Source organism: Fistularia commersonii, chromosome 7, assembly GCF_037954325.1.
Source record: "Fistularia commersonii isolate RoL2024-O1a breed Wild chromosome 7, RoL_Fcom_v1.0, whole genome shotgun sequence".
Taxonomy (NCBI): domain Eukaryota; kingdom Metazoa; phylum Chordata; class Actinopteri; order Syngnathiformes; family Fistulariidae; genus Fistularia; species Fistularia commersonii.
The window spans coordinates 5599322-5622165 of record NC_141290.1 but is presented as its reverse complement, the minus strand read 5'-3'; the positions used below and the strand labels follow the sequence as shown (position 1 = coordinate 5622165).

The 22844-nt window shown below is 47.4% G+C and overlaps 3 protein-coding genes and 1 pseudogene across 3 annotated transcripts; 3 read left to right on the top strand and 1 right to left on the bottom strand.

Annotated features, from left to right (window-relative positions):
• The first annotated feature begins 417 nt into the window (after positions 1–417).
• hyal4 (hyaluronidase 4) lies at positions 418–9875 on the top strand. The gene is made up of 4 exons (XM_086148783.1): positions 418–515; positions 3156–4145; positions 6135–6224; positions 7516–9875. The coding sequence occupies exons 2-4, from the start codon at positions 3189–3191 to the stop codon at positions 8023–8025; spliced, it is 1557 nt and encodes a 518-aa protein (XP_086004909.1). The 5' UTR covers positions 418–515; positions 3156–3188; the 3' UTR covers positions 8026–9875.
• Positions 9876–10380: 505 nt separating this feature from the next.
• Positions 10381–13785, top strand: LOC147232466 (hyaluronidase-like). Its single transcript, XM_086148782.1, has 3 exons — positions 10381–11947; positions 12255–12344; positions 12575–13785. The coding sequence occupies exons 1-3, from the start codon at positions 11033–11035 to the stop codon at positions 12935–12937; spliced, it is 1368 nt and encodes a 455-aa protein (XP_086004908.1). The 5' UTR covers positions 10381–11032; the 3' UTR covers positions 12938–13785.
• A 2648-nt stretch (positions 13786–16433) lies between these two features.
• LOC147232464 (hyaluronidase sv-hya-like) lies at positions 16434–20871 on the top strand. Its single transcript, XM_086148781.1, has 4 exons — positions 16434–16554; positions 17370–18312; positions 18803–18892; positions 19444–20871. The coding sequence occupies exons 2-4, from the start codon at positions 17374–17376 to the stop codon at positions 19852–19854; spliced, it is 1440 nt and encodes a 479-aa protein (XP_086004907.1). The 5' UTR covers positions 16434–16554; positions 17370–17373; the 3' UTR covers positions 19855–20871.
• Positions 20071–20139, bottom strand: LOC147232465 (U4 spliceosomal RNA; annotated as a pseudogene).
• Positions 20872–22844: the final 1973 nt, after the last annotated feature.

The following is a 22844-nucleotide window of genomic DNA, read 5'->3' as shown; positions in this document are numbered from 1 at the left end:
TTTTTAAAAGCCTTTTTTTTTTAAATTACATTTTAAATATTTAAAGTTTAATAAAATATATAAAAATAAATATTTAAAAATTCAAAATAATATTCAAAAGAAACCGTAATTCACTTTTTTGGCGACATCAGAATCCAGTCGTCATGAGTGAGTCCCGTCACCGTGACAACTGCCCGTCCAAATCCATCTGATGGGGTTAATTAACATTATGACATTCTAACCACTTTTTTAGCTTTAAACCAAACTTTTTCAAATTTGTTTACAATTCTAAAAACCTTTCATCTCCTTCCCTTCCCGTCTCCATCACAACTCCATCTCTCCCTGCATTTGTTGCCTCCTTCCTCTTCCTCCTCCTCCTCCTCCCCCGTCGTCAGTATAAAAGCCGGGATGTCAGTCTGGTCCGTCAGACGGAGGGAAGGAGCTCCAGCTGATCGGACGTCCGCCATGACCCCTGCAGCGACCCCTGAGAGGAGACCGCCGCCTCCTCCTGCTCCTCCTCCTCGTCCATCGGCTAGGTGAGCTCCCTCCACGGCGCCGTGTAAAACAGTCTGTTTTGAAACGGGAGGAAGTTGGGATGTATTTTTACCCCTCCGAGGAGGCGGGGAGGATGGAGGGGGTGCCCCGTCATGCCAGGAATGTCGGCCGTGCACGGAGCAGACAGATTGGGACACGTTTTGGACTCGTGAGGCAACCAGACGGCTATTGTTTTCTATTTTTCATTTTTAGGGAGTTAAAGAGAGGAAACAAAACAAAACAAAAAGTGGTTTGTAATGAAAAAAAAAGCTTTGATTAAAAGTCACAGTGATGTCTAAAGCAAAAAAAAGGCTTTTATTTTGAATCTGAGAGAGAAGAGGCTAAAAAATTAAAATAAAATAAAAAAAAAACAAAGAGTTGAAGGTCAACTCCTGATTGGCTGGGAGGGAAACCTTGAGTTTTTTTTTTTTAATACCTTTTTTCTAATTTTGCAACCTTATTTTTTTTTCCTCATACATATTTCTGCACTAAAAATTTAAATCATGGCAATAAAAAGCATTCTGAATCGGATTCTTTAGATTAGACCAGTGGGAAGGGGGGGCTAATCCGGATTCATCAGACTCCACCTGCTCCTCCAGCAGTGGAGCCGTAATGGCATCTGCGATCAAACAGGGATCACGATCAGATCGATTGATCGGGTTTGTTCATGGGTCGAATTTTTGATTTATTGATGGAGAAATATCTTTCCGGTTTATCAAACACAATGGTCAACAATTTGTCGAGATATAAAGAAAAGGTAAACGAATCACTCTCACCGTGTGATGTCACACTGTCGGATGAATCTGCTTGGTAATCAGATAAACCTGGTAAATAGCAGTCGCTTGGTGATGCCGAAGTGGCAACATTGCCGTGACAGTCGCTGCAAAACAGAAAGCGTTGCACTATCATGCCGGGTGCCGAAATCACACAGCGGCAAACTTTGAAATTGCAGTTTTCCAAAGGGAGTCTGGCAAGTTTGGTGCAGGTTTTCCAGGAAAATCACCGGCAGTAGGAAACACATTGAATATTGATCAGTTATCAATAATGTCTTCTTATGGGCTCGAAGAAGCATGAAGAAACAGCAAAGCCCATGCATGCCTGGGGAGAAGCCTACAAGAGGGATGTCTCCTGAGGACTTGGGGTCACAAAGATTTAAAAGCGGCTCTTTTGTTCAGTGTGTGTACTTTACCCAGGAGGCCGAGGTTCTGCGGTCGGCGCCCGCAGAGAACGCCGTCTTTGCAACGCCGGCGAAACAAAGGAGACGCTCCGCTGTCTGACCCCAGTTGCGTTTTATTTCCAGCGGCGACGATGGGAATTAAAAGTCTCGCCGCGGCGCCTTTGACCGAGGAGGCAGGCGGAACCGGCGGGAAACCGCGGAAACCCAAATGGTTGCCAGATGTGGGGAGGACTGCTATTCGAGATATTGATCGCAGGCGATCGATCGATTTGAGAGAAATAGGAAACTTTGTGGAACAGGAAGAAGGTTCTCCTCCATGTATGTTTGAGCGTGTGTGCTTGTGTGTGTGTGTATGTGTGTGTGTGTGTGTGTGTGTGTGTGTTTGTGTGTAAAGATGGCGTTTATTTAAATAAGCTTCAAGGATGCCATTCTAAGTCAACAACAACAACAACAACAACAACAACAACAACAATAGTTCCTGGAAGAACCTGAAGGAACAATGTGTGTGTGTGTGTGTGTGTGTGTGTGTGTGTGAATGTCAACATGTCTCTCTTCCTGTGTGTGTGTGTGCGTGTGTGTGAATGTCAACATGTCTCTGCCTGTGAGTTTGTGTGTGTGTTTGTCTGTATTAGTGGTTGAGTGTCTATCTGTGACTGTGTGTGTATCAGTGGGTGTCACGTGTGTGTGTGTGTGTGTGTCTATGTGAAAGTGTCTATCCCTGTGTGTGCGTCTGTGACTATTTGTGTGTCTGTGTGTATGTGTGTGAGTGAGCATCCATGTGTTTATGTGTGTGTATCTGTATCAGTGAGTGTGTATCTGTTTGTGACTGTTTATCTGAATCAGTGGGTGTGCACGTGTGTGCGTGTGTGTGTGTGTGTGTGCGCGTGTGTGTGTGTGTGTGTGTGCGTGCGAAAGGGTCTTTGTTCCTGTGTGTGTGTGTGTTTGTATCCGTGTGTATCTGTGACCATGTGTGTGTCTTTGCAAGTGTGTGTGTGTTTGTGTTAATGTGTGTATAGAAGTGCCTGTCCCTTTGAGTGTGTTTGTGTGTTTCTCAGTTTAGGGAAATTCAGAAAATTTACTGGGGGGCGGGGTCAGACTCAGAGTGGGCGGGGTCAGAGGGAGTAGGGTCAGAGGGGGCGGAGTCAGAGGGAGCGGGGTCAGAAGGGGCGGAGTCAGAGGGAGCAGGGTCAGGGGGCGGAGTCAGGGGGCGGAGTCAGAGAGGATGGAAGTGGGCATCCGTCTTACGAGGCCTGTCATTGTGGCCTGCGGTTTCGCCGGCGGCAGGAAACGGTTTCCTGCTCCTGGCTGTCAATCACTTCCTGCCATGACTTTTGAGTTGTCGTCGAGGTTGCCACTTCCTGGTTTTCAGTTGGAATTTATGTGTCTAGTTTCTATCAAAACCCTCTTATTTGATTGGTTAATCGGTTATCATAACATCATACTGACTGATCTTCTTTCCTCCCAGGACGATTGACAGCTGCTCGTCCTGACGCCCAGGATGCCGGTGGTGCCAGTGGGCGGGGCTTCCTCCACCCACCACGCCGTACCCGTCGCCCTCAGCTGCTACTGGCTGGCGCTGCTGCTCCACGCTGCCTTCGGCCAGAAGCCCGCCAGGCTGCCGCTGATCGGACGCCTCCCCTTCATCGCCGCCTGGAACGCCCCCCTGGACTTGTGCACCATCAAGTACAACGTGACGGCGGACCTGGACCGCCTGTTCCACATCCACGGCAGCCCGCGGGCCGACTGGACCGGGCAGAACGTCACTATCTTCTACGCAAACCGGCTGGGGTTCTACCCGCACTACACGCCGCAGGGCCGCGCCGTGCACGGAGGCGTGCCACAGAACTGCAGCCTGGACCTGCATCTGTTCAAAGCGCACCAGGACATCCAGCATTTCATTCCCGCCGAGGACTTCCGCGGCCTCGCCGTCATCGACTGGGAGTTCTGGCGCCCGCAGTGGAACCGCAACTGGCACAAGAAAAACGTGTACCGCCGCAAGTCCCGGGAACTGACCCGCACGGCATACATGAACGTGACGGAAGCCCAGGTGGAGGAGCTGGCGCGGCGGCGCTTCGAGAAGAGCGCACGCATCTTCATGCAGCGGACGGTCCAGCTGGGCACGATGCTCCGCCCCCACGGGCTCTGGGGGTTCTACCTGTACCCCGATTGCCACAACTACAACCTCCACGACGACAACTACACCGGGTTTTGCCCCCTGCTGGAGAGCGTGAGGAACGACGAGCTGCTGTGGTTGTGGAACAGCAGCACGGCGCTCTTCCCCTCCGTTGCCATCCGGAAGAGTCACACCAACAGCGCCAGCAACCTGAGGTTCTCGCAGAACCGCATCCGCGAGGCGCTGCGGGTCGCCTCGCTCACCTCCAGGGAGTTCGACCTGCCCACCTACGTCTACCTGAGGCTGGGCTACCGTGACGAGGCCCTGTCCTTCCTCACCACTGTGAGTACCGTGCCTACATTGCCCGGGTTCTCACTGTCCAGGGGTCTCACAGGGGTCAAATGTTCGAAGTGTTCCCTTTGTTCAAGAGTCTAAAAAGGTTCTGGGGGTCCAATGGTCCAAGGGTTCTCCATTTTGAGGGGTTCAAGGTTCCAAGGGTCAAACCTTCCAAGGATTCCCACTGTACAGGGTTCTAAAAAGGTTCTGTTCTGAGGGTCGTATGTTCCAAGGGTTCCCATTGTTCAGTGGTCTCACAAGGTTCTATGGGTCCGATGTTCAGACAGTTTCAATTACTCAGGGGTCTAAAAAGGTTCAAAGGGTCAAACATACCAAGGGTTCTCATTGTTCAGAGGTCTCACAAGGTTCCTGGGGGTCCATTTTCCAAGGGCTCCTATTGTAGATGTATCTCACGTGGTTCTAACGTCTAATCTTACCAGTGGACCCTGTCCAGGGGTCTCACGAGGTTCTGGGTGTCAAATAGTCCAAGGATTTCCAATGTTCCCAAAGGTTTTGAGGGTCTAATGTTCCCTGGGTTCCCTTTTTTGAGAGATCTCTCAAGGTTCCGACAGTCAACTGTTCCCATGATTCTCATGGTTCTGGGGTCTAAAAAGGTTCTGAGGATCCAGTGTTCTTGGGTTTCCACTGTTCAGGGGTCTCATGAAATTCTAAAGGTTTTCCAAGGGTTCCTGTTGATCAAGGGTGCAATGTTCTCAGGGTTCTCATAGCTCCCATAGTTCAAGGGTTCCAGACTCTGAGGGCCTGATGTTCCATGGGGTCTTACAAAATTCTAAGGGTCCAGTTGTCCAGGGGTTCCCAGTGTTCAAGGGTTTCACAATGTTCTCAAGTTTGATTGTTCCCAGATTTCAACGTTCCGAGGGTTCAATGGTCCAGTGGTCTTCTCTCTTCCCTCTGGTCCAGTGTTCTTGGGTTTCAAGGTTCACAGTTTCAGCGTTCTTGGGGAAAACAATGTTCCATGGCGCTGACCTTCTGAGGTTCCAACATTCTAAGGTCTCAATCACCCTTTGGATTCGATGTTCCCTGATGTTCAATGGATGCATTTTTTTCCCCAGAGCCCAAAGTTCCTGGACTTAGTTGCTCCCTAAACTAACGGTTCCCCAGACTGACGTGGCACCGACGGATAACATGATGTAGGTCCCATTTTTGGAACCTCGGGTACCATGTGACAGGCGCTGCCTGCAGGCAGCGGTGGCTGCAGTTGGTGATTTTCGCCCCCCAAAATTGGCCCGTAAAGATTTTACAGAGAAGCATCTGGAGTTTCTCCAGGCAGAGGAACGTTCTGCGTCCACAGCAGCTGGAGCTACGAAAGAACGAGACTGGGTTCCTGAAAACAAAAAACAAAATAACAACAACAGCAAAAACAAAAACTCACCAAGGAATAGATACAAATCCATTTTTATGAAACTAATCAAATTGCAATGTTTTTATGAAGGAGTGATGACAAATGAATAATAAATAATCAGATATGGGAAAGTTGGTGAGAAAGGACTCTTAAGTTTGCAAACATTTTTGAAATTTCCTGAATCAGACATCAAGTGAAGGGGAAATAAGGAAATAATTGATCCATTTCTGGATCAATACAATCTATTTCCCGTGATCAATAATGCCTTAATTGGTAGTATTAAACCTTGATGAAAGCTATTTTATTGATTATCTAATGGTGACATCGGGCAGCGGCTGAATCTCCGGTCGGTCTTCAGTGAGGCGGCCCTGTCACTCAGTGGACATCCGGGGAACTGCACCTAAGAAGCCAAGCAAGGGCTGGTTGTGTAAAATTAAATCAAATTAAATTAAATTAAATTAAATTAAATTAAATTCAGGAAGTTTATTAATCTATTTGGATTTTTAAAAAAATATCACCAATGTCTCAGCTGTATGTGCGGGCACAACAGCAGAAATATAGTCAGCGTGTGTGTGTGTGTGTGTGTGTGTGTTTGTATCTTGGTGAAAATGTATCTGTCTGTTTGTTTTCAGAAAGACCTGATCCATACGGTAGGAGAGAGCGCGGCCCTCGGCGCCGCCGGCTTCGTCATCTGGGGAGACACGAAGCTCACGGCGTCTCGGGTATTTTATCATTATCATCAATAATATTATTGGTATTATGACAAAAAGTAACCATACTAGTCATGTGGAAACTGCAAGTAGCAACTAGTAGTACTTCTCTTCTTTTACTTTCACCTTTTCCCTTTAGGGGTCACCACAACAAATCATCCCCCATCCAGTAATACTAGTTATTGAAGTTAACTGTCAATGTTCTCAATTAGCAATAGGAAAAAGTTACATTAATGATGTATTTATTAATTGTGAATGTTATTAATTTAATGACACATCGCAGCAATCGTAGTAGTAGTAATAATAATTCAACAATATTATTCTTATGATTGTTACCATGATTGTTAAAAGTAGCGGTAGTAGTAATGGTTTAGTAGAATTTTTAGTCGTAATAATTAATTTGCATTTTTCTATTATCATAGTTTGTTTGCAGATGACATTGTGATCTGTAGTGAGAGCAGGGAACAGGTTGAGCAAAATCTAGAGAGGTGAAGGTATGCGCTGGAAAGGAGAGGAATGAAGGTTAGACACAGCAAGACAGAGTATATGTGTGTGAAACTAACTTCCCCATGAGAAATAATTAGTATTATTAGTGCTGGTTGTTGTTGTAATTGTGTTGGTAGTTGCAGTTGGGTTAGTAGCTGTTGTAGTCGTGGTAGTTGTGTAGTATGTGTTGCAGTGGTTGTAATAGCAATTGTTGTTGTCGCAGCAGCAGTGATCGCTGTAGCTGTATAATAATTGTTATTGTAGTTTCAGCAGCAATAATTGTCGTTGTAGTAGATGTAGTATTTGTTATTGTCAAAATAAGATAAGATAAACTTTATCGATCCCCATGGGGGAAATTCCTTTGTAACAGCGGTGTAACAGTTATGTCAAAAAAAAGGAAATTGAAAATGAATATAAATATAAATAGAAAGGCAGAAGACAGAAAATAGAAAGACATCCATGAATAAATAGAACGCAGACAACAACAACAAAATCAGGGTTAGCAATGGGCAACATCAGGAAACAGTGAGGGTGAAAAATACACAATGAAAACTAAACAACGATATAAAAAGAGTGACAAAAATAAATAGCAAAGAAATAAAATGAATAAAAATAGGCAGGATGTTTGCGGGCTGGGAGAAACAAGGGTAAGAGAGACAGCAGAGTTAGGACATGACAGACTGCTGTTGTACAGTCAGAAATTGTTTTGGTAGTTGTTGTTGGGTTAGCAGTAGTTGTGGTAGTAATTGTTGTTGAGGTAGTTGCAGCAGTAGTAATTGTTGTAGTTGCAGTAGTAATTGTTGTTGTTTGTCTGCAGGCTAACTGTTCCCGTGTACGTTGGTTCCTGAACCACCGTTTGGGCCACTACATCACCAATGTGACTCGTGCGGCGGAGCTGTGCAGCCTGCTCCTGTGCCAGAACAACGGCCGCTGCGTGCGTCGCGACGCCGCCTCCCGCCACTACCTGCACCTGAGCTCCAGCAGCTTCCGCATCCTGCCGTCGGGGGACGGCGACTTCACGGTGAGCGGCTGGCCTTCGGAGGACGACCGGCGGCTGCTCCGCGAGCGGTTTGTGTGCCACTGCTACGAAGGCCACCGCGGCCGCCGCTGCCACGGCGCCAACGAGGTTGACGAGGACGGCGGTCAGGAGGAAGACGAGGACGGGGAACAGGAGCAGGAACGGCGAAGGACGGCGTGGGAGGACGAGCAGGGGGAGCAGTGGGAGGGGCAGGAGAGCGGAGCGCCCCTCGCCGCACGCCCGAGCCTGCTGCTAACGCTAACGCTAACGCTCCTCCTGAATCTATGGTTGGCCAACGCGCAACGGTGACCTCCGTGGTGACCCGCGGTCGGGTCACGTGACGACGAGCAGACCTTACGGCCTCAGCTAACGAAACAATCAGAACGTGCCAAACCGATGGGAACTTTCTTGAACCTGTCAATCTCCTTGACTATGAGTTTGTGTTCCAGATATAGAATCTAGAACATGTTCTCCATCTCAAGTCCAAAAACAGTCACTGGCTCCACTGACGACACTGAATTGTCTGTGAATGACGGGGTGAACAGGCGGGATGATTGACAGCTTACCTGTCCAGGCTAGACTCCGCCCCTCAGCTGTGATTGGATACTGAAACTTAAGTGTCTATTCAAATGTTCCTGAGAACCTCAGCAGGAACCGGCAGAAGAACCTCAGGACTGGAAACCGCAGTGTGAAGTACTTGAGACTCCAGGATGAATGTTTCTCTCACACACACACACACACACACACACACACACACAGAGGTTATACAGTGCATACAAATATACACAAAAACTCTCTCACACACACACACTACATACAAATATACATACAAACACACAAAACTCACCTACAAACACACACACATGCTACATAGTACATACAAATATACACACAAACTCAGACAAAAAAAGAACATACACATATTGTTAAACACTAACTACATAGTGGTATAACACCACAAACAACACACACACACACACAATGATGGCAAACAAAACATCAACACACATAGTTACACACTACCCACATACATGTATAATGCTAAACTGTACAAACACACACACACACACACAGGCACACACACACTGCTCACCACATGCAGCCATGTTGGAGGGGAATCCCTCAAGGTGTTTGGACTGAACCATCTGGTTTGCTGGGCGGGGGGATATTTTTACACAATAAGCTGCGTTTCTATTAGTTGACGTCAAATCAAATGTATTTTTGATAGGTGTCAGGACCTTGTGTGTGTTCCCACTGCATGGGCGTGTGTGTTTGTGCGTTCACGTCACACACTCACATGCACTAACGCACACATACCAGCCACTTTTTCTGTACTTTAATTGCAATGTATGTTTTTGAAATGAACCCAAGGGAGTGTATTTGTGTTTCCTGGTCCCTCGGGGTATCTCGGAGGGCGGGGTTTGGGGTTATTTTGGAAAAACCCGATCCCTGTGGCAACGTTGGCACATAGCGGCTCGCTGCTTCCTCTCTGCTGTGGCTCTTTTATTTTGAAAAGCTGTGGTTTTTGGGGGGTTGGGGGACATTACCTGTATAACTGGAGTCCCTTCTCTGTGAAAACTTAACTTGTACTTGAGTCCTGAAGGGGGCGGGGTTCAGTGGCAATTATTGAAATATTTTTATGAAAAAATATTATTATTCAAATACAAATCTGCACATTTTCCAAGAAAATAAATGTATGTATTCCGACCCAATACTGGGGTTTTTGGTTATAGCGGCATCCCCAGTGGCTACGGCAGGGTATGGGACCTAATACACACGCACACAAGCGCACACACACACACACACACACACACACACACACAAACAAAATAGCTAATACTAAACTAGAATAATATGAATGTTTAGAAAATACATTAAAAAATAAAGAACCCTTGAAACAATCCCCTGAAAACAGATTTTATCAAAAGACGAGATTACTTATTTTGATGAAATACATATTTTTGGGTACAATTATCCAAAAATATTATTTTCCTTAAAGTAAAATTATAAAATGCTTAAAAGAATTACGCACATTTTCCAAGAAAATAATTCCATGCATTCCGACCCGGTGCTGGGACTCTTGGTTCTGGGGTTCTCTCACCTCGCCCTGAGAACTGAAGGTCACTGAAGGTCACTGAAGGTCACTGAAGGTCACTGACCCCCCCTTCCCCGGACCCCCCCCCCCCCTTGATTGTAAACCAAATATCAATCTGAATGTAAAAGCACTGCAAATAAAGGAGGGCTTTCTACAACTTTACACCTGTGTGGGTTCTCCACGTTCTCCTGGTTCGCCCCATGTTTTCCGTGTTCTCTTGCCCGCTTTCTTTCCCGGTTCTCCATCTTCAGCCCGAAAAAAGTCGGCAGATTCCTCGAGGCCATAATGTGGACAGAGTGTTAAAGGCAAATTTAATAGACAGGAAGCGGCCAAAGAAATAGAGAAGTTCCACAACAGCACAGAACGGTTCTCAGTCGGACAGAGCAAGCTGCAGGTAGGAACTGATAACAAAATTGTATGTTTCATTTGTTACATTGTGTATTTACTTTATTCTGGTTGAATTTATTCCCCAAGTCGGAGTGTGTTTAAAATAGGAGAAAATTTAAACCACACATTAACCCAAGAATTATTTTTAATTATAGATAAAACACTAGGGATTCCAGACTGGACCTTTTTTCTTTCCTTTTTCTTCTTTTGTTCATAAAAGAAAAAGAAAACAGAGAAGCAGCGGAATCTGCCTCCATGCCGATGACACCCTGATCAACGCTGTTTTTTGGTTGTTTTTTTGAAGGCGAAACTTAAGCCGCTAATTTTTGCACTCGCGCGTTCCCCCTCTTGCGCCTTGACTCCGGTTCCAGAAGGTTGGGTTTTAGCACTGCAGTTTCATGCCTCAACATCTGACATGGCGTCAAATCAGCACAAAGGTGTGAATTATTTTCCGCTCGTCTTTTGTTGTTGTTGTTTTGAAGTCACCAAATGAATACAATTGTGGGGAGCAGGATCTGTGATGCCGCTATTGAAACCGTCTCTTCAAAACAAGTTGGATCCTAGTTAGGATCAAGTGGTCAACCCACCATGCGTCCCTTGCGGTTCTAGTGCCAAGTTAGCAAACATTTGCTACTTAGCTACTTTCCATGTAAGTAGCCTTTTTTGGACACGTGGTCTGATATTTCCTGTTGGTTTTCGGTAACTGTCGATGGTAATCTGCGATTTGCAACCCCTGTCTCAGACCTTTAACCTTGATTGTAACCTTGAAAAGGACTAGTGTGTCATAATTAACAGAGAGTGGACTTCCTTTGGTGTGTTGTCTTCAGAGACACCATGAGGACCCCACCATTCCTGTCCTGCACCGCCATCTTTCTCCAATGTGCAATCCCTGTTCTCGCCTTGCCCCTGACTGAGCTGCCACTGATCAGCGACTGTCCCTTCATGGTAATCTGGAACAGTCCGACCCAGCGGTGTAAAGAGCTGGGCATCCCTCTGGACATGACAGCCTTTCAGGCGGTGACGACCCCGGGTGATGTGCCCGGTCAGTTCCTCACTCTCTTCTATGAGAAATATCTCGGGTTCTACCCCAAGAACGATCCTTTTGACCACAGGCACCAGGGGGGCAGAATCCCTCAGAATGGCAATCTGAGGAAGCACCTGGCCAAAGCTCGGAAGCAGATAGACCATTCCATCCCCGGGGATACCTCTGCGGGCCTTGCTGTCATCGACTGGGAGTCCTGGAACCCTCTGTGGGACCGGAACTGGAGTTCCAAACAGATTTATAAGAGGCTGTCTATTGCACGGGCCCGAAGAGAGTTTCCGTTTCTTTCATTTAAGAAGATCTTGAAGCTGGCGAAAGTGGAATTTGAAGAGGCCGCACGCCGCTTCATGAAGAAGACTCTCCACCTCGGGATTAGCGAGCGTCCGAATCGCCACTGGGGGTTCTACCTGTTCCCGAACTGCTACAACTATGACTGGGAGAAGCCGGGCTACACTGGAAGGTGTTCGGCAAAGACCCAGAAGCAAAATGACCAAATGCTGTGGCTTTGGGAGCAAAGCACTGCCCTCTTCCCCTCAGCCTACCTCCCCCTGACCCAGAGGAACTCGCCCAGCGCAGCGCTATTCGTCCGAAACCGCGTCCAGGAGGCTATGAGGGTGGCGGCCCTACCGAAGCGGCCATACACCATGCCGGTCTACCTCTACACCAGACCCCTGTACCGGAACCAGACCAGAGTATTCTACACTGAAGTGAGAACACATTCCTTTTCGGTCGCATTTGGTGAATGTCACACTCGTGGTTGGTTAGCATGTTAGCATGTTAGCTCCGAGAAACATTTCAGGCAAATCAGAACCTACAAAAACAAATAGCACCAAGCACGAATTAATGTACATTATTGTGTTCCGATGGTTGACTGGGCTCTCTTCATGCCTACCTAGGTTCCCAAAGGGGAGGGGAGAAGGCGGGGTTTAACCTGGAATTTGGACCTTCTGACCTCTGACCTGTAGAACTGCTTGTCATATTTTGTGTGTTTGTGCATGTGTGTGTTCACTTCAGGGGGACTTGGTGAGCTCTATAGGGGAGTCAGCTGCGCTGGGTGCTGCGGGGGTGGTGGTGTGGGGAGCTTCGGAGGACTTCCGCCACCAGGTGACCAAGCTTCTCCTCCTCACTTTAAAAAAAAGAGAAGAAAAAAACGCCTTGGTCACTCCGAGTGCCTAGGTTGACATGGCAACATGTCTGAGCAGTGCAGATCGTGGTTTCAACTTCCCTTTTGAATGGGGAAAGAAAGTTCTCTATCTGAGACAGCTGGAGGTGATGGAGTGATGATAAGATGTGGGAGTGGAGACAGATCTTTGACGTTTGACTCCTCTCCCCAGAAGTCTTGTCGGTCCCTTTCGAAGTACCTGACCTCCACCTTCAACCCCTACATCGCCAACGTGACGATGGCAGCAGCGCTCTGCAGCAACTTTCTCTGCCGGGGTAGGGGCCGCTGTGTCAGGAGGAACTACAACTCCCCCCACTACCTGCACCTGAACCCCAGCCGCTTCACAATCCAGCGCGTTGGCGGAAAATACGCGCTATCAGGTTCCCCCTCTGCCGACGACCTCCGCGCCTGGGTGGAGAACTTCACCTGCCAGTGCTACACCGGGCGGGGTGCGTGTGAAGTTGCCAGGCCGCCGCCGCCGCCATCAAGCTCACCTGAATCTGATGTCAGGGTACAGGATGTACTTCCAAATTGACAGGGATAACTTGAAAAAAAATCTGGAAATAATCTTTTGTACTTTGTGGTCCACAATAGCCACATCTTCTACCCTCCGCTCTCGTTCATTTGCTTCATTCATCAGCTCTCTCTTTCCATATTCCCATCAATCTTTCTGGCACCTGGCAATACATTTCCCTCTCTATTCTTCATCACCTGTACATCCTGTCCATCTCTCTGTTTTGCCAACCTGTATAAATCCCTCTCTCCATCTGTACTGTCCAACCTAGCAAACAGGTCATCTTACGCTCATTGTTTGACCCTTGCCACCTCTCCCTTGACCTTGCGCTGCATTTCAAGTATGCTCTCTTCAGTCCCCTCAGTCCTCCTGCACTTCCTCATTCCACCACCAAGTCACCTTATCTACTTTCCTTCCGGACAACTCACCAAGCACTCTCCTACCTGTCTCCCTGATCACATTAGCTATAGCTGTGCAGTCATCTAGAGACACTCCCTGACCACTCAGAGCCTTTCTTGGCTCCTCCCCAAAACCATACAACACTCCTCCCTTTTCAGTTTCCACCACTTTGTCCACTGCTTTGCCTTTGTCTTCTTTATCTTCCTTGTCACCAGAGCCATCCCACAAACCACCATCCTAGGCCGTCTGGCTACATGCTCACCCACCACCTCTTTACAAGATGTAGTCTACCTGCATGCTCCAACAAGTTACCCTATGTTCTTACCTTTTCTCTAAAAAAGTATCCATCTATTTCCATCCTTTTTGCAAAATCTACCACCATCTGTCCCTCTGTGTTCCTATCCTAGATACCAAACCTGCCCATCACTTCTTCATCACCTTTTTTGCCTGCACCAACATGTCCACTGAAGTCTGCCTTGTTATATATTATACTATACAATAATATTTGTATAATACAAATACAAATATCTCTAATTATCAATAAATACATCAATATCCGACCCATTTTGCTGCTTCTTTTTTTTGCCTCCTTCAACATCATTGACCTCAGGATATTCAGCAAGGCCAGTGATGTAGCTGGTTAGCCTAGCTTAGCTTAGCAGGCAGACCCCGGGTAGGTTCCAGTAGTCGCGTGATGCTAACGTCCACCCAGCCTGAAGCTGCTGTATGTAACATTGAACTCCAGTACCAGGAAGTTCTTTGGTGTATCGCTACTGCGTAGAAACAGTGATGTAAAGTGAAGTGATGGAGACCCCACTGCCGACCTCGTCTCCTGAAGGTGACCTCAACAAGTGTGGGGTGTAGTGAATGCTATCATCCTGCAGGGGGCGCCACACACACACACACACACACACACACACACACACACACACACACACACACACACATATATATATATATAAAACGCAGCAATTCATAAAAAAAAAAAAAAAATCAGAAAAAAAAAAATTAACTGATTCTCGTCAAAAATGAGAAAAGTATAAATGCATATCCGGTGGTCAGGAGGGGGGGAGGCCCGTATACATATATACACACACACATATATATACATATATATACATATATATGTATATACATGCAGTATATATATATATATATATATATATATATATAGATATATATGGCAATTGAGCCCTGGGAAACCTTTGCAAGAAAATGTTCTAGACCAGGGGTGCACCCCTTTTCAGCATGTGAGAGCTAAATTAAAATGATCTACCTACTATATGCAAAACATCTTTTTTTTTTTTATAAGTATATTGAGAATTCTTTGTAAGTACAATATATTGGTGTGCCTTGCATAATTGCATGAACCCATATTGCACAATACAACAGTAACTTTTTTGTGTCATCACCTTACTCTGATGACTTGCAATGAAGGGATGTATAGTCGGGACAGCAGCTACTGCTAGCAAGCCTCAAACTCACTTCCAAATGATCATCAGTCATGGGAGAACGATATTTGGACTTAATGATCTTTATGTGGGAAAAGGCTGACTTGCATAAATAAGTGGACAACTGTGATTTTAGTTCCTTCACCTTTCTCTTCCTCAGCTTGCTTTTCGGAGGGAAGCCGGTGTCGTAGTTTTTATGAACAGTCCAAAAATGCCGCTCCACATTTCCTTTTTTTGTTATGGTGAAAAAAAAGTCTTCCTCCCACTCCCTATGGAAGTGGTAAGTTTTAGGCTTCTTACTTGGTCCAGCTCCCCCCAGTCATTTTAATAACTTGTCTTAAGTTTAAAAGAAATACATTGGAGAATAACTAGGTATCTTTCTAGCTTGCTAGAATTTTGCAGTACTTTGCGCAGTTGTATGCACATGCACGGTGACCCATGTGTCAGAAAAGGGCAGATGTCAAACTGGCTGCTCTGTACAAATTTCCCAGTGAGCACGCATGACAGGCTGACGTCTACTTTTTCAATACCATGCGGCTTATCCACACTACCCTTGGGATCGTGATTGACGTATTGGGCACCTCTGTTCTACATGTTCCAAAGAATCCGCTGATATCAGATCAATACCCTGTTCCTGAGGTCCACCAGTGGATCAGAACCAGGCTGACCTCTGACCTGCAGTGTCTGGTGGACAGCAAGAACTTTATGTCCCTGAAGCTTCCGCAGCAGGGAGCGAGTTAAGAACATCGTGTCATCAATGCAGAAGTTAATTCGGGTGAACACGTCTTTGATTTACGACAGAGTCTGACAAAATTCCTGCGAAGCATCACAAACCTCAGGACGAGAAACCTCAGGACAGATGAATCACGCACAGCCGATTCCGGCTTGACTTCTGCTCGAGGTGCGTAGATAAATCTTCCTTCCACGCCTTCACCTGCAGGAGGTGCCAATGGAGGAATTCACTTATTCATGTTTTCCTCTTGTTCATATTTTTGCTCTTTGAGTCCATTTCAAGTTCGAACAAGTGCTTTCCGTTTCCAAACCGCCCGTCCTGAAACCGCCAGACACTGGCCTGAGTCGTTTGGCGCGGCTTGTTTTCTGTAAAGCCGTTTGGCAAAAGTCCCAGTTTGGCACTCGGGTATACAGGGGACTCAAACCCGTCATTGCACAATGAAGATCCCGTAGAACATACCTGGTGAACATGGCGCAAGTCGCCATCGTTCATAAATGCAGCTTTCTTCTGCCGTTAAAAGCATAGCAACAATAACAGGTGTCTTCCGATTGGGCGGATGGAGGACCAGCTGGGGAGCGGCCTGAATGGATTCCACCATCTCAACAAAGAACCCTGTTGGTGACTTTGCTCACAAAAATGCCCGTCTTCCCGTTGGGATCTGACACCGGCAGCGGGTCTACAATGGAGTCCAAACCAATTTGGGGTGACGCAATCCAAGGCCTGAAACCGACTTTTGCATTCCCCCGCGTGTCCGGACAGCTGGCCGCTCGCCGTCCACACATCGCCCTCATCGCACGGGCTTCCTGGGACGAAAGGCTCCTGGGGCAGGAGAGGGCGGGTCTGGTTCTCCACCTGGAAGAACCCGGGGATCAGCTTGATGAACAGGAAATGACAAACACCTCCGGGCTTCAGACCGCTCAGCAAGTTTACACAAGCGCTAGCGGAAGCAGCCTCCACAGCTGCCGGTGCGGAGGAAGTCATCCGGAGACGATCCAGTTACCAGATGAGGATTTGAGGACAGGGTGCAGTCTGGAACCCTCACGCCACTGGAGCAGGTAGATCATGTATCAATTACTTTTTTCCCAGGGTCTGTTAACAGGGTCGGGGATTTGACGTGACACCCTGTAGTCGCCTCGTAAAAACGTCCATAAAAGTTGGTCGGAGGCATGCTGGCGGAGCAGGTGGATGACGACTCTATAAAATTAAAAGCTGACTTTGAGGCGTCGCTGGAGGATTGATGACTCCAAGACTGACAGCGGTGTCTGAGGAAACATCCGAAGGGCTTATTGGGTGTCGGCTTTTTACTCGCCGGCACTCAGACCATGATCTGGTTTTGAAGTACTAGGAAGTGGAAAAAAAAAATCCTGATATTTATTTGAATATTTAAATGATGGAAAAATGGCTACCTTGGAAGTTTTTGATTTAATCTTTTTTTTCTAAATTTTTTTCAATCATATAAAAATCTTAATTTAATTTTATATTGTACATTCATCTGTTTTGTCTACTGGGTGTGATGCTGTCTTGGCCCCTGTGTGGTTCCTTAGCACAGCTAAAACCTACTTAAGCTAATAAGCGGATAAAACTGAAATCATTTCTTGGCTGTATATAAGTGTAGATAACATTTTGTCACTCTGTAGATAACTGTATATAACTTTGGGAACGACTGGCCCAGCTGTGTGACGCAGGGATGTTTTTGGACGAATGAGTTTTGGGGCACAGATGTACGTCCCGTTTACATCCAGACAGATAGCACCTTTCTCTAAGCTCCATCAACTACTTTATGCCAGGGAATTGGACTGCACCAATATTTTTTGTGACTTTGGGGGGGACATTATTTACAAATTGTACCATTGCCTTTCCTTCCCTGCAGATGAATGTACTGCTTCATGATGCAGTCAGTAAAACGGCAACTTCTCAGCGTCTTCATGGTAGCCCTGCTGTCCCCAGGTGGGGCCATACTGAGGACTGACCCGCCTTTAGAGCCTAGCCCCCCGTTCCTCTTCATGTGGAACGCCCCGACAGAGCTCTGCGACATCCGCTTTGGCATCCCCCTCGACCTCTCCCACTTCCACTTTGTCAGCAGCACACTGAAAACGGCCACCAACCAAACCATCTCCATTTTCTACATCGACCGCTTCGGCATCTTCCCCTACGTGGACGAAGACACCGGCGAGGCCTTTGAGGACGGGCTGCCGCAGCTGGTGGACCTGCAGGAGCACCGCGAGGAAGCCGAGGACGACATCGAGTACTATATTCCCCATGACCAGCCGGGCCTCGCCGTGCTTGACTTTGAGGAATGGCGGCCGCAGTGGGCCCGAAACTGGGGCAGCAAAGATATCTACCGACAAATGTCTATTGAGAAGGTCAAGAAGAAGAACACCACGCTGTCAGACAATGAGGTACAAGTGCGAGCAAAGATCGGGTTCGAGCGCGCAGCCAAGAAGTACTTTCTGCGCTCCATCGGCATCGGGAAGAGACTGAGGCCCAACAGACTCTGGGGCTACTACTTGTACCCCGACTGCTACAACTACGACTACAACCAGGACATGGAGGGCTTCACCGGGGAATGTCCCTCCATCGAGAAGCAACGCAACGATGAGCTTCTGTGGCTCTGGAAGGAAACCACCGCCCTCTATCCATCCATCTACCTGGAGCTGGTGCTCAAAGATTCCCCGCAGGCGCGGCTGTTCGTCCGCCACCGAATCCGGGAGGCCCTCAGGGTGTCGATGCTCCTCAACAGCTCCTACTCCATCCCCGTCTATGCCTACATCCGGCCCGTCTACAAGGACAGCACAGATGACTACATGTCAGAGGTCAGGATCCACTTTTAACCCTTCAGCCTTCATTACAAAATGTCATTTTCATGAGAATACAGACCACAATTCAGGGGTTCACTGCATAATACCTTCCTAGTACATATAAAGAAAGGTTCCAACTCAGCTATTGATGAGTCTAAACATTGGAGAACCCCCCTCTCAGAAGCCTGGTATCACAGTACCAATTGGTCTGGTCTCTCACTGGTTCTTGGTCCACTGCTGATGTGAAACCGATTAGAAGGTGCCAGATCATCCCATCATAAACTGATTTGAAGCTGACCAACCAGTCAGGACGATGGAACCTCCAGTTGGGGTCTTTGACTGGTGCCGATGGGCCTGGCGTTCAAGAAAGGAATGAATGGGTGGAACTGGACCTGGAAGGCTAACTTTTAGCCTCTTACAGTCTTTAGTGATTGTAGTGCATTCTGGACAAGCTAACAATGCAAATATACCATCAATTTCTTCTTCCCCTCCAAACCTTTCTCAGCAAGACTTGGTCAGTACCATCGGAGAAGCTGCTGCCCTCGGTGCCGCTGGTGTCGTTTCCTGGGGGGACATGAATGTCACGGAGTCAGAGGTACTGTTACTTGTGTTACTGCTGACTTTAGGGGGGCAGGAAAAACAAAACTGTGTGTTAAAAAACTGCAGGGGAAAAAAAATGAATGGGTTAGTCTGTTATCATACCTTAGATTATTATTACCATCTAAAGTGAGTTAAACTGTGTAATGAACTAACATTACAGTAGTATGCTAGCACATTAAAGATACCTGATATTGAATGACTATAATGCAATGTTAATGCAACATAATTAACACCAAGCCCTCAGTTTCAGCTAACTACATGACTGTTGCTAACACAGAGCTAATCCTGACTGGACACAAATGTCAATGGTTACCAAATGCTAACCCCACCAGAGGTCAGACATACATACATATGTACACACTGTACATAGCACTAACCAAAGCTCTGAGGCTCAGCCAAGAACAGTAGCATGCTAAAATCCAGCTACGTATGAACAACCGACCTTCTAAGTAGCTCCAAGATTCATGCAGCTCCAGTGTTGCAGGAGAAAACAGGAAAATTTAGCTTCCGAATGTTCTCCACTGACGGATCTCCGTGGATCCGCAGGACTCCTGCTTCGATGCTCGCCGTCACCTGGTGGAGGTCATGAACCCATATATCCTCAACGTCTCCACCGCGAGCAAGCTCTGCGGCGAGGCGCTCTGCCAGGGCCGGGGCCGCTGCGTGAGGAAGCGCTGGGACGACGAAGTCTTCCTCCACCTCGACCCCCGGCGCTACAGGATCCTGCAACGGCACCGTGGCGGCCCGCTAACCGTCGACGGCCGCCTGTCGCAGGAGGACGTCAGCTGGTTTGACGCCCGCTTTGACTGCATGTGCTTCAGCGAGGTGCCGTGCAGGTCGGCACTTACGCTTAACATCGTCGAGGATGCGGTGACGTCCAGGGGGCGAGCTCCCGGACGACCGGCGCTTCACCTGCTAGCTGGTCTTCTCTGTCTCGCCTTGTTTGATAGCATTTAGCATTCTTTGTTTTGTTTATTTCTGGACTATTAAAGATGGATCAAACCAAATGGACAGTGGGTAGTGGACAGAGGGCATCAACTGCTAGCATCTTTCTTTCTGCATCTTTCACTGTTTATGGGCTAACATCAAGCTAACGATGCTAATGAGATGCCCAGACACTCAACTCGGCTGTGTGTATTATATGAATGAAGCTATTAATGGCTAACAACTAGCTATTTCAACTAGCAATAATCGCGCCTCGGATAAACTTCATAAACTACGATGCTGCCACTGCGCAACCACAAGTGCCACAAGCGATGCTAGCATGCGCTGGGAATGAAGGTAATGGTTCTTCGGTGTAGCATACCTGCTACCGCGAGGCGGTATGTTCTCCCTGGTTTGTGGAGAGCTTCTCCTGCCTCCCCCTTCGGAGAAGCCTACACAGTGTGGGTACCACGGCGAAAAAAGCTGCCCTCCCAAAAATCCTATCCGATGTATTTGAATGACCATTAGCGGGTTTTGATTTTAACCACCAGGTGGAGCAGGAGAAGCAGCAGGAGGCCGACCCGGTGATGTGGAGTTTGCCGGTTTGTTGCAGAGTAGGACATCTTCCTCTTGGAGGAGCCAGAGCTCAATTCAAGTCAGGACAGCCTTCCAGGGGCTGCAGACACGCCACACCCTGGACGGCTGACGGAGCCTCCGATTTCCCTCCACCTTCATTAAGAAAATCTTAATAATATGTCATAAAGCTGTAATAAGCACTAGAGAGTTAGATGTTTCGGTAATATCTGAATTAACTCATTAAAATGTACTTACCCACGCTTTGGTTCTTGGCTGGAAGACGTCAAAGTATCCACAGGTGTGAATGAGAGGGTGACGAGTTGAATGATTGACAGCTGAGCCCTCCAGGTTAAGCCCCGCCCCCTTGCCTCTCCGACTAAGCCTATATAATACATATAATATAAATAAAAGAAATAAATGTTTATTAAATGTTTGACAAACATTGTGTTTGTTAAACCTTTTAGACTGAAAAACTCAAACAACATCATCCAGGAAATCATTGTATTTTTTTTTTTTTTAAAACAGCTACTTCCGGTTTCCTTCAAAATAAAACAGGAAGAAGTGAAAGCTGAATCTAAATGAGAAACATTGTTTTGGTCAAGTTTAACAAATAATTATATAGCACTAATAAACAGAGTGTGGTTGTGTGTGTCCATCCTCACATTTCCCCCCCCCCCCCACACACACACACACACGTCTCATTGTGCAGCGGCATCAATGAACACTGAGCGACAGAATTCCACATTTCATGCCTGAACGTTCTCATCCATATTCAGGACGTGCGACCATCAGCTGGTGCAGGAGCGCTGACAGCCGGGTCCTTGTGCCCCCCATGAATATTTCATGGGCCCCGCCCCCGAAACACACACTCACACACACAAACACACACTGAGCATGGGGGCGGGGCTTAAGCTGATGTAAACAACCATTCACCTTCTCATTCACACCTGCAGAGAATTTGTTGATGGTGGCTGAGTTTTAGAGAGCGGGAGGAAGAAACTGGTCCGGATTCTGTTCCGGTCCGTTCTGATCCGGTCTGATCCGGTCCATTTCGGTCTGATCCGGTCCGATCTGATCCGGTTTGACTCCTCCCCTTCCTGGCTCCGCCCCCAGACAGAGGCGGGGAATAGAAGCGCCATTGTCCTGAGCCGTCTCAATTGTCATGGATCAGCAACATTTCTAGGTCACTGACAGCCCCCTCCACGCACACACACACACACACACACACACACACACACACACACACACACACACACACACACACACAAACCACATTCACACACATACTGAGGCTCCACTCCAGTTATTATTACTGTCAGGGATGAGCACAATTAAAGAATCTGCTGGCCGCTGCTCTGCCAGCCCCGGCCTGTCGGGGTTGTGGTGCAGGGGGTCTTTCACAGGGGAACTTGGGGTACAACTGCACCCCCCAACCACCCCTTCCCCTCCCTGCCCTCATCATTAACCCCAATTGGTCGCAAAGATGTTTTCGGCACGAGCTTATCAATCAATCAAACAATCGAATTAATGAATTGGTGGGGGTGGGGGGGGGGTCCTGGGGGGGTTCCTATCCAGCACGAACCATTTATTTTCCTAGCAAACAAGTGATGTAACGACCAATGCTGCCTGGGGGGGGGGTCACTTCCTGTCACATGACCCCAACAACAACTTCAGATTCATTCATTCATTCGTTTTCTTTTCAAGATATTTCCAAGTAAGTTAGATAGAAGATAGAAATACTACTGAAAGTACTTCGAGAGTACTAACAGCCAGTACTCCAGGTTTTAAATGAAGCATTGTAGTATTTAATCTGGATTTTTTTTTCCAAGTAAATATTTTAATTCCGCATAAATAACAAGGAGGACCTGCTGATATTAAGGAAAAAAAAAAGTTGCCATAGAAACCGACCAGACCTGGGTGCCAGACCGGTGCTGGGTCCCCCCCGGGGAGAGGGGGGGTGTGTGGGGTGTGTGTGGCGGCGGCGGTGGTGGTGGGGTTTCATCCGCTTAGCCGGGCTCCTTTGTGTGGCCCCCAGATGAATGGGCCCCGTCTAATTACTGGAGCTTTGCTCGCTCACAAAGCGGCCAAACGCGCTGCCGGGGGCGCGAGACGGGACGGGCCAATGGACAGGAATGTCAAAGCGGTCGCACATTATGACGCCCCCGACTCACCCCAAACATCCACACACACACACACACACACACACACACACACACACACACACACACACACACACACATAAAACAATGTTGCATCCCTGGTCGGCGCCACGGAAAACAAAAACACAGACTTTTTTTGACAAAACCCAGTGGCGTCATATGCCAGCAGTTATTGGGTGTTTCCTGTTTGGTGAGCAGAATGTGGGAGAAGCCGTGGCTTGACGTGCACATGCACACTTATTACATCGTTACTATTTTCTGAATTGCACTTCTTGTAAGTTGATTTGG

What these genes read in the sequence shown, in the direction of transcription:
- hyal4 (XM_086148783.1), top strand. Translation starts at nt 3,189, where the DNA reads ATGCCGGTGGTGCCAGTGGGCGGGGCTTCCTCCACCCACCACGCCGTA. An exon ending in CCCTGTCCTTCCTCACCACT is followed by an intron (nt 4,146 to 6,134) that starts GTGAGTACCGTG and finishes GTTTGTTTTCAG; the next exon opens with AAAGACCTGATCCATACGGT. An exon ending in CGAAGCTCACGGCGTCTCGG is followed by an intron (nt 6,225 to 7,515) that starts GTATTTTATCAT and finishes GTTTGTCTGCAG; the next exon opens with GCTAACTGTTCCCGTGTACG.
- LOC147232464 (XM_086148781.1), top strand. Translation starts at nt 17,374, where the DNA reads ATGTACTGCTTCATGATGCAGTCAGTAAAACGGCAACTTCTCAGCGTC. An exon ending in CAGATGACTACATGTCAGAG is followed by an intron (nt 18,313 to 18,802) that starts GTCAGGATCCAC and finishes AACCTTTCTCAG; the next exon opens with CAAGACTTGGTCAGTACCAT. An exon ending in TGAATGTCACGGAGTCAGAG is followed by an intron (nt 18,893 to 19,443) that starts GTACTGTTACTT and finishes GTGGATCCGCAG; the next exon opens with GACTCCTGCTTCGATGCTCG.
- LOC147232466 (XM_086148782.1), top strand. Translation starts at nt 11,033, where the DNA reads ATGAGGACCCCACCATTCCTGTCCTGCACCGCCATCTTTCTCCAATGT. An exon ending in CCAGAGTATTCTACACTGAA is followed by an intron (nt 11,948 to 12,254) that starts GTGAGAACACAT and finishes TGTTCACTTCAG; the next exon opens with GGGGACTTGGTGAGCTCTAT. An exon ending in CGGAGGACTTCCGCCACCAG is followed by an intron (nt 12,345 to 12,574) that starts GTGACCAAGCTT and finishes TCCTCTCCCCAG; the next exon opens with AAGTCTTGTCGGTCCCTTTC.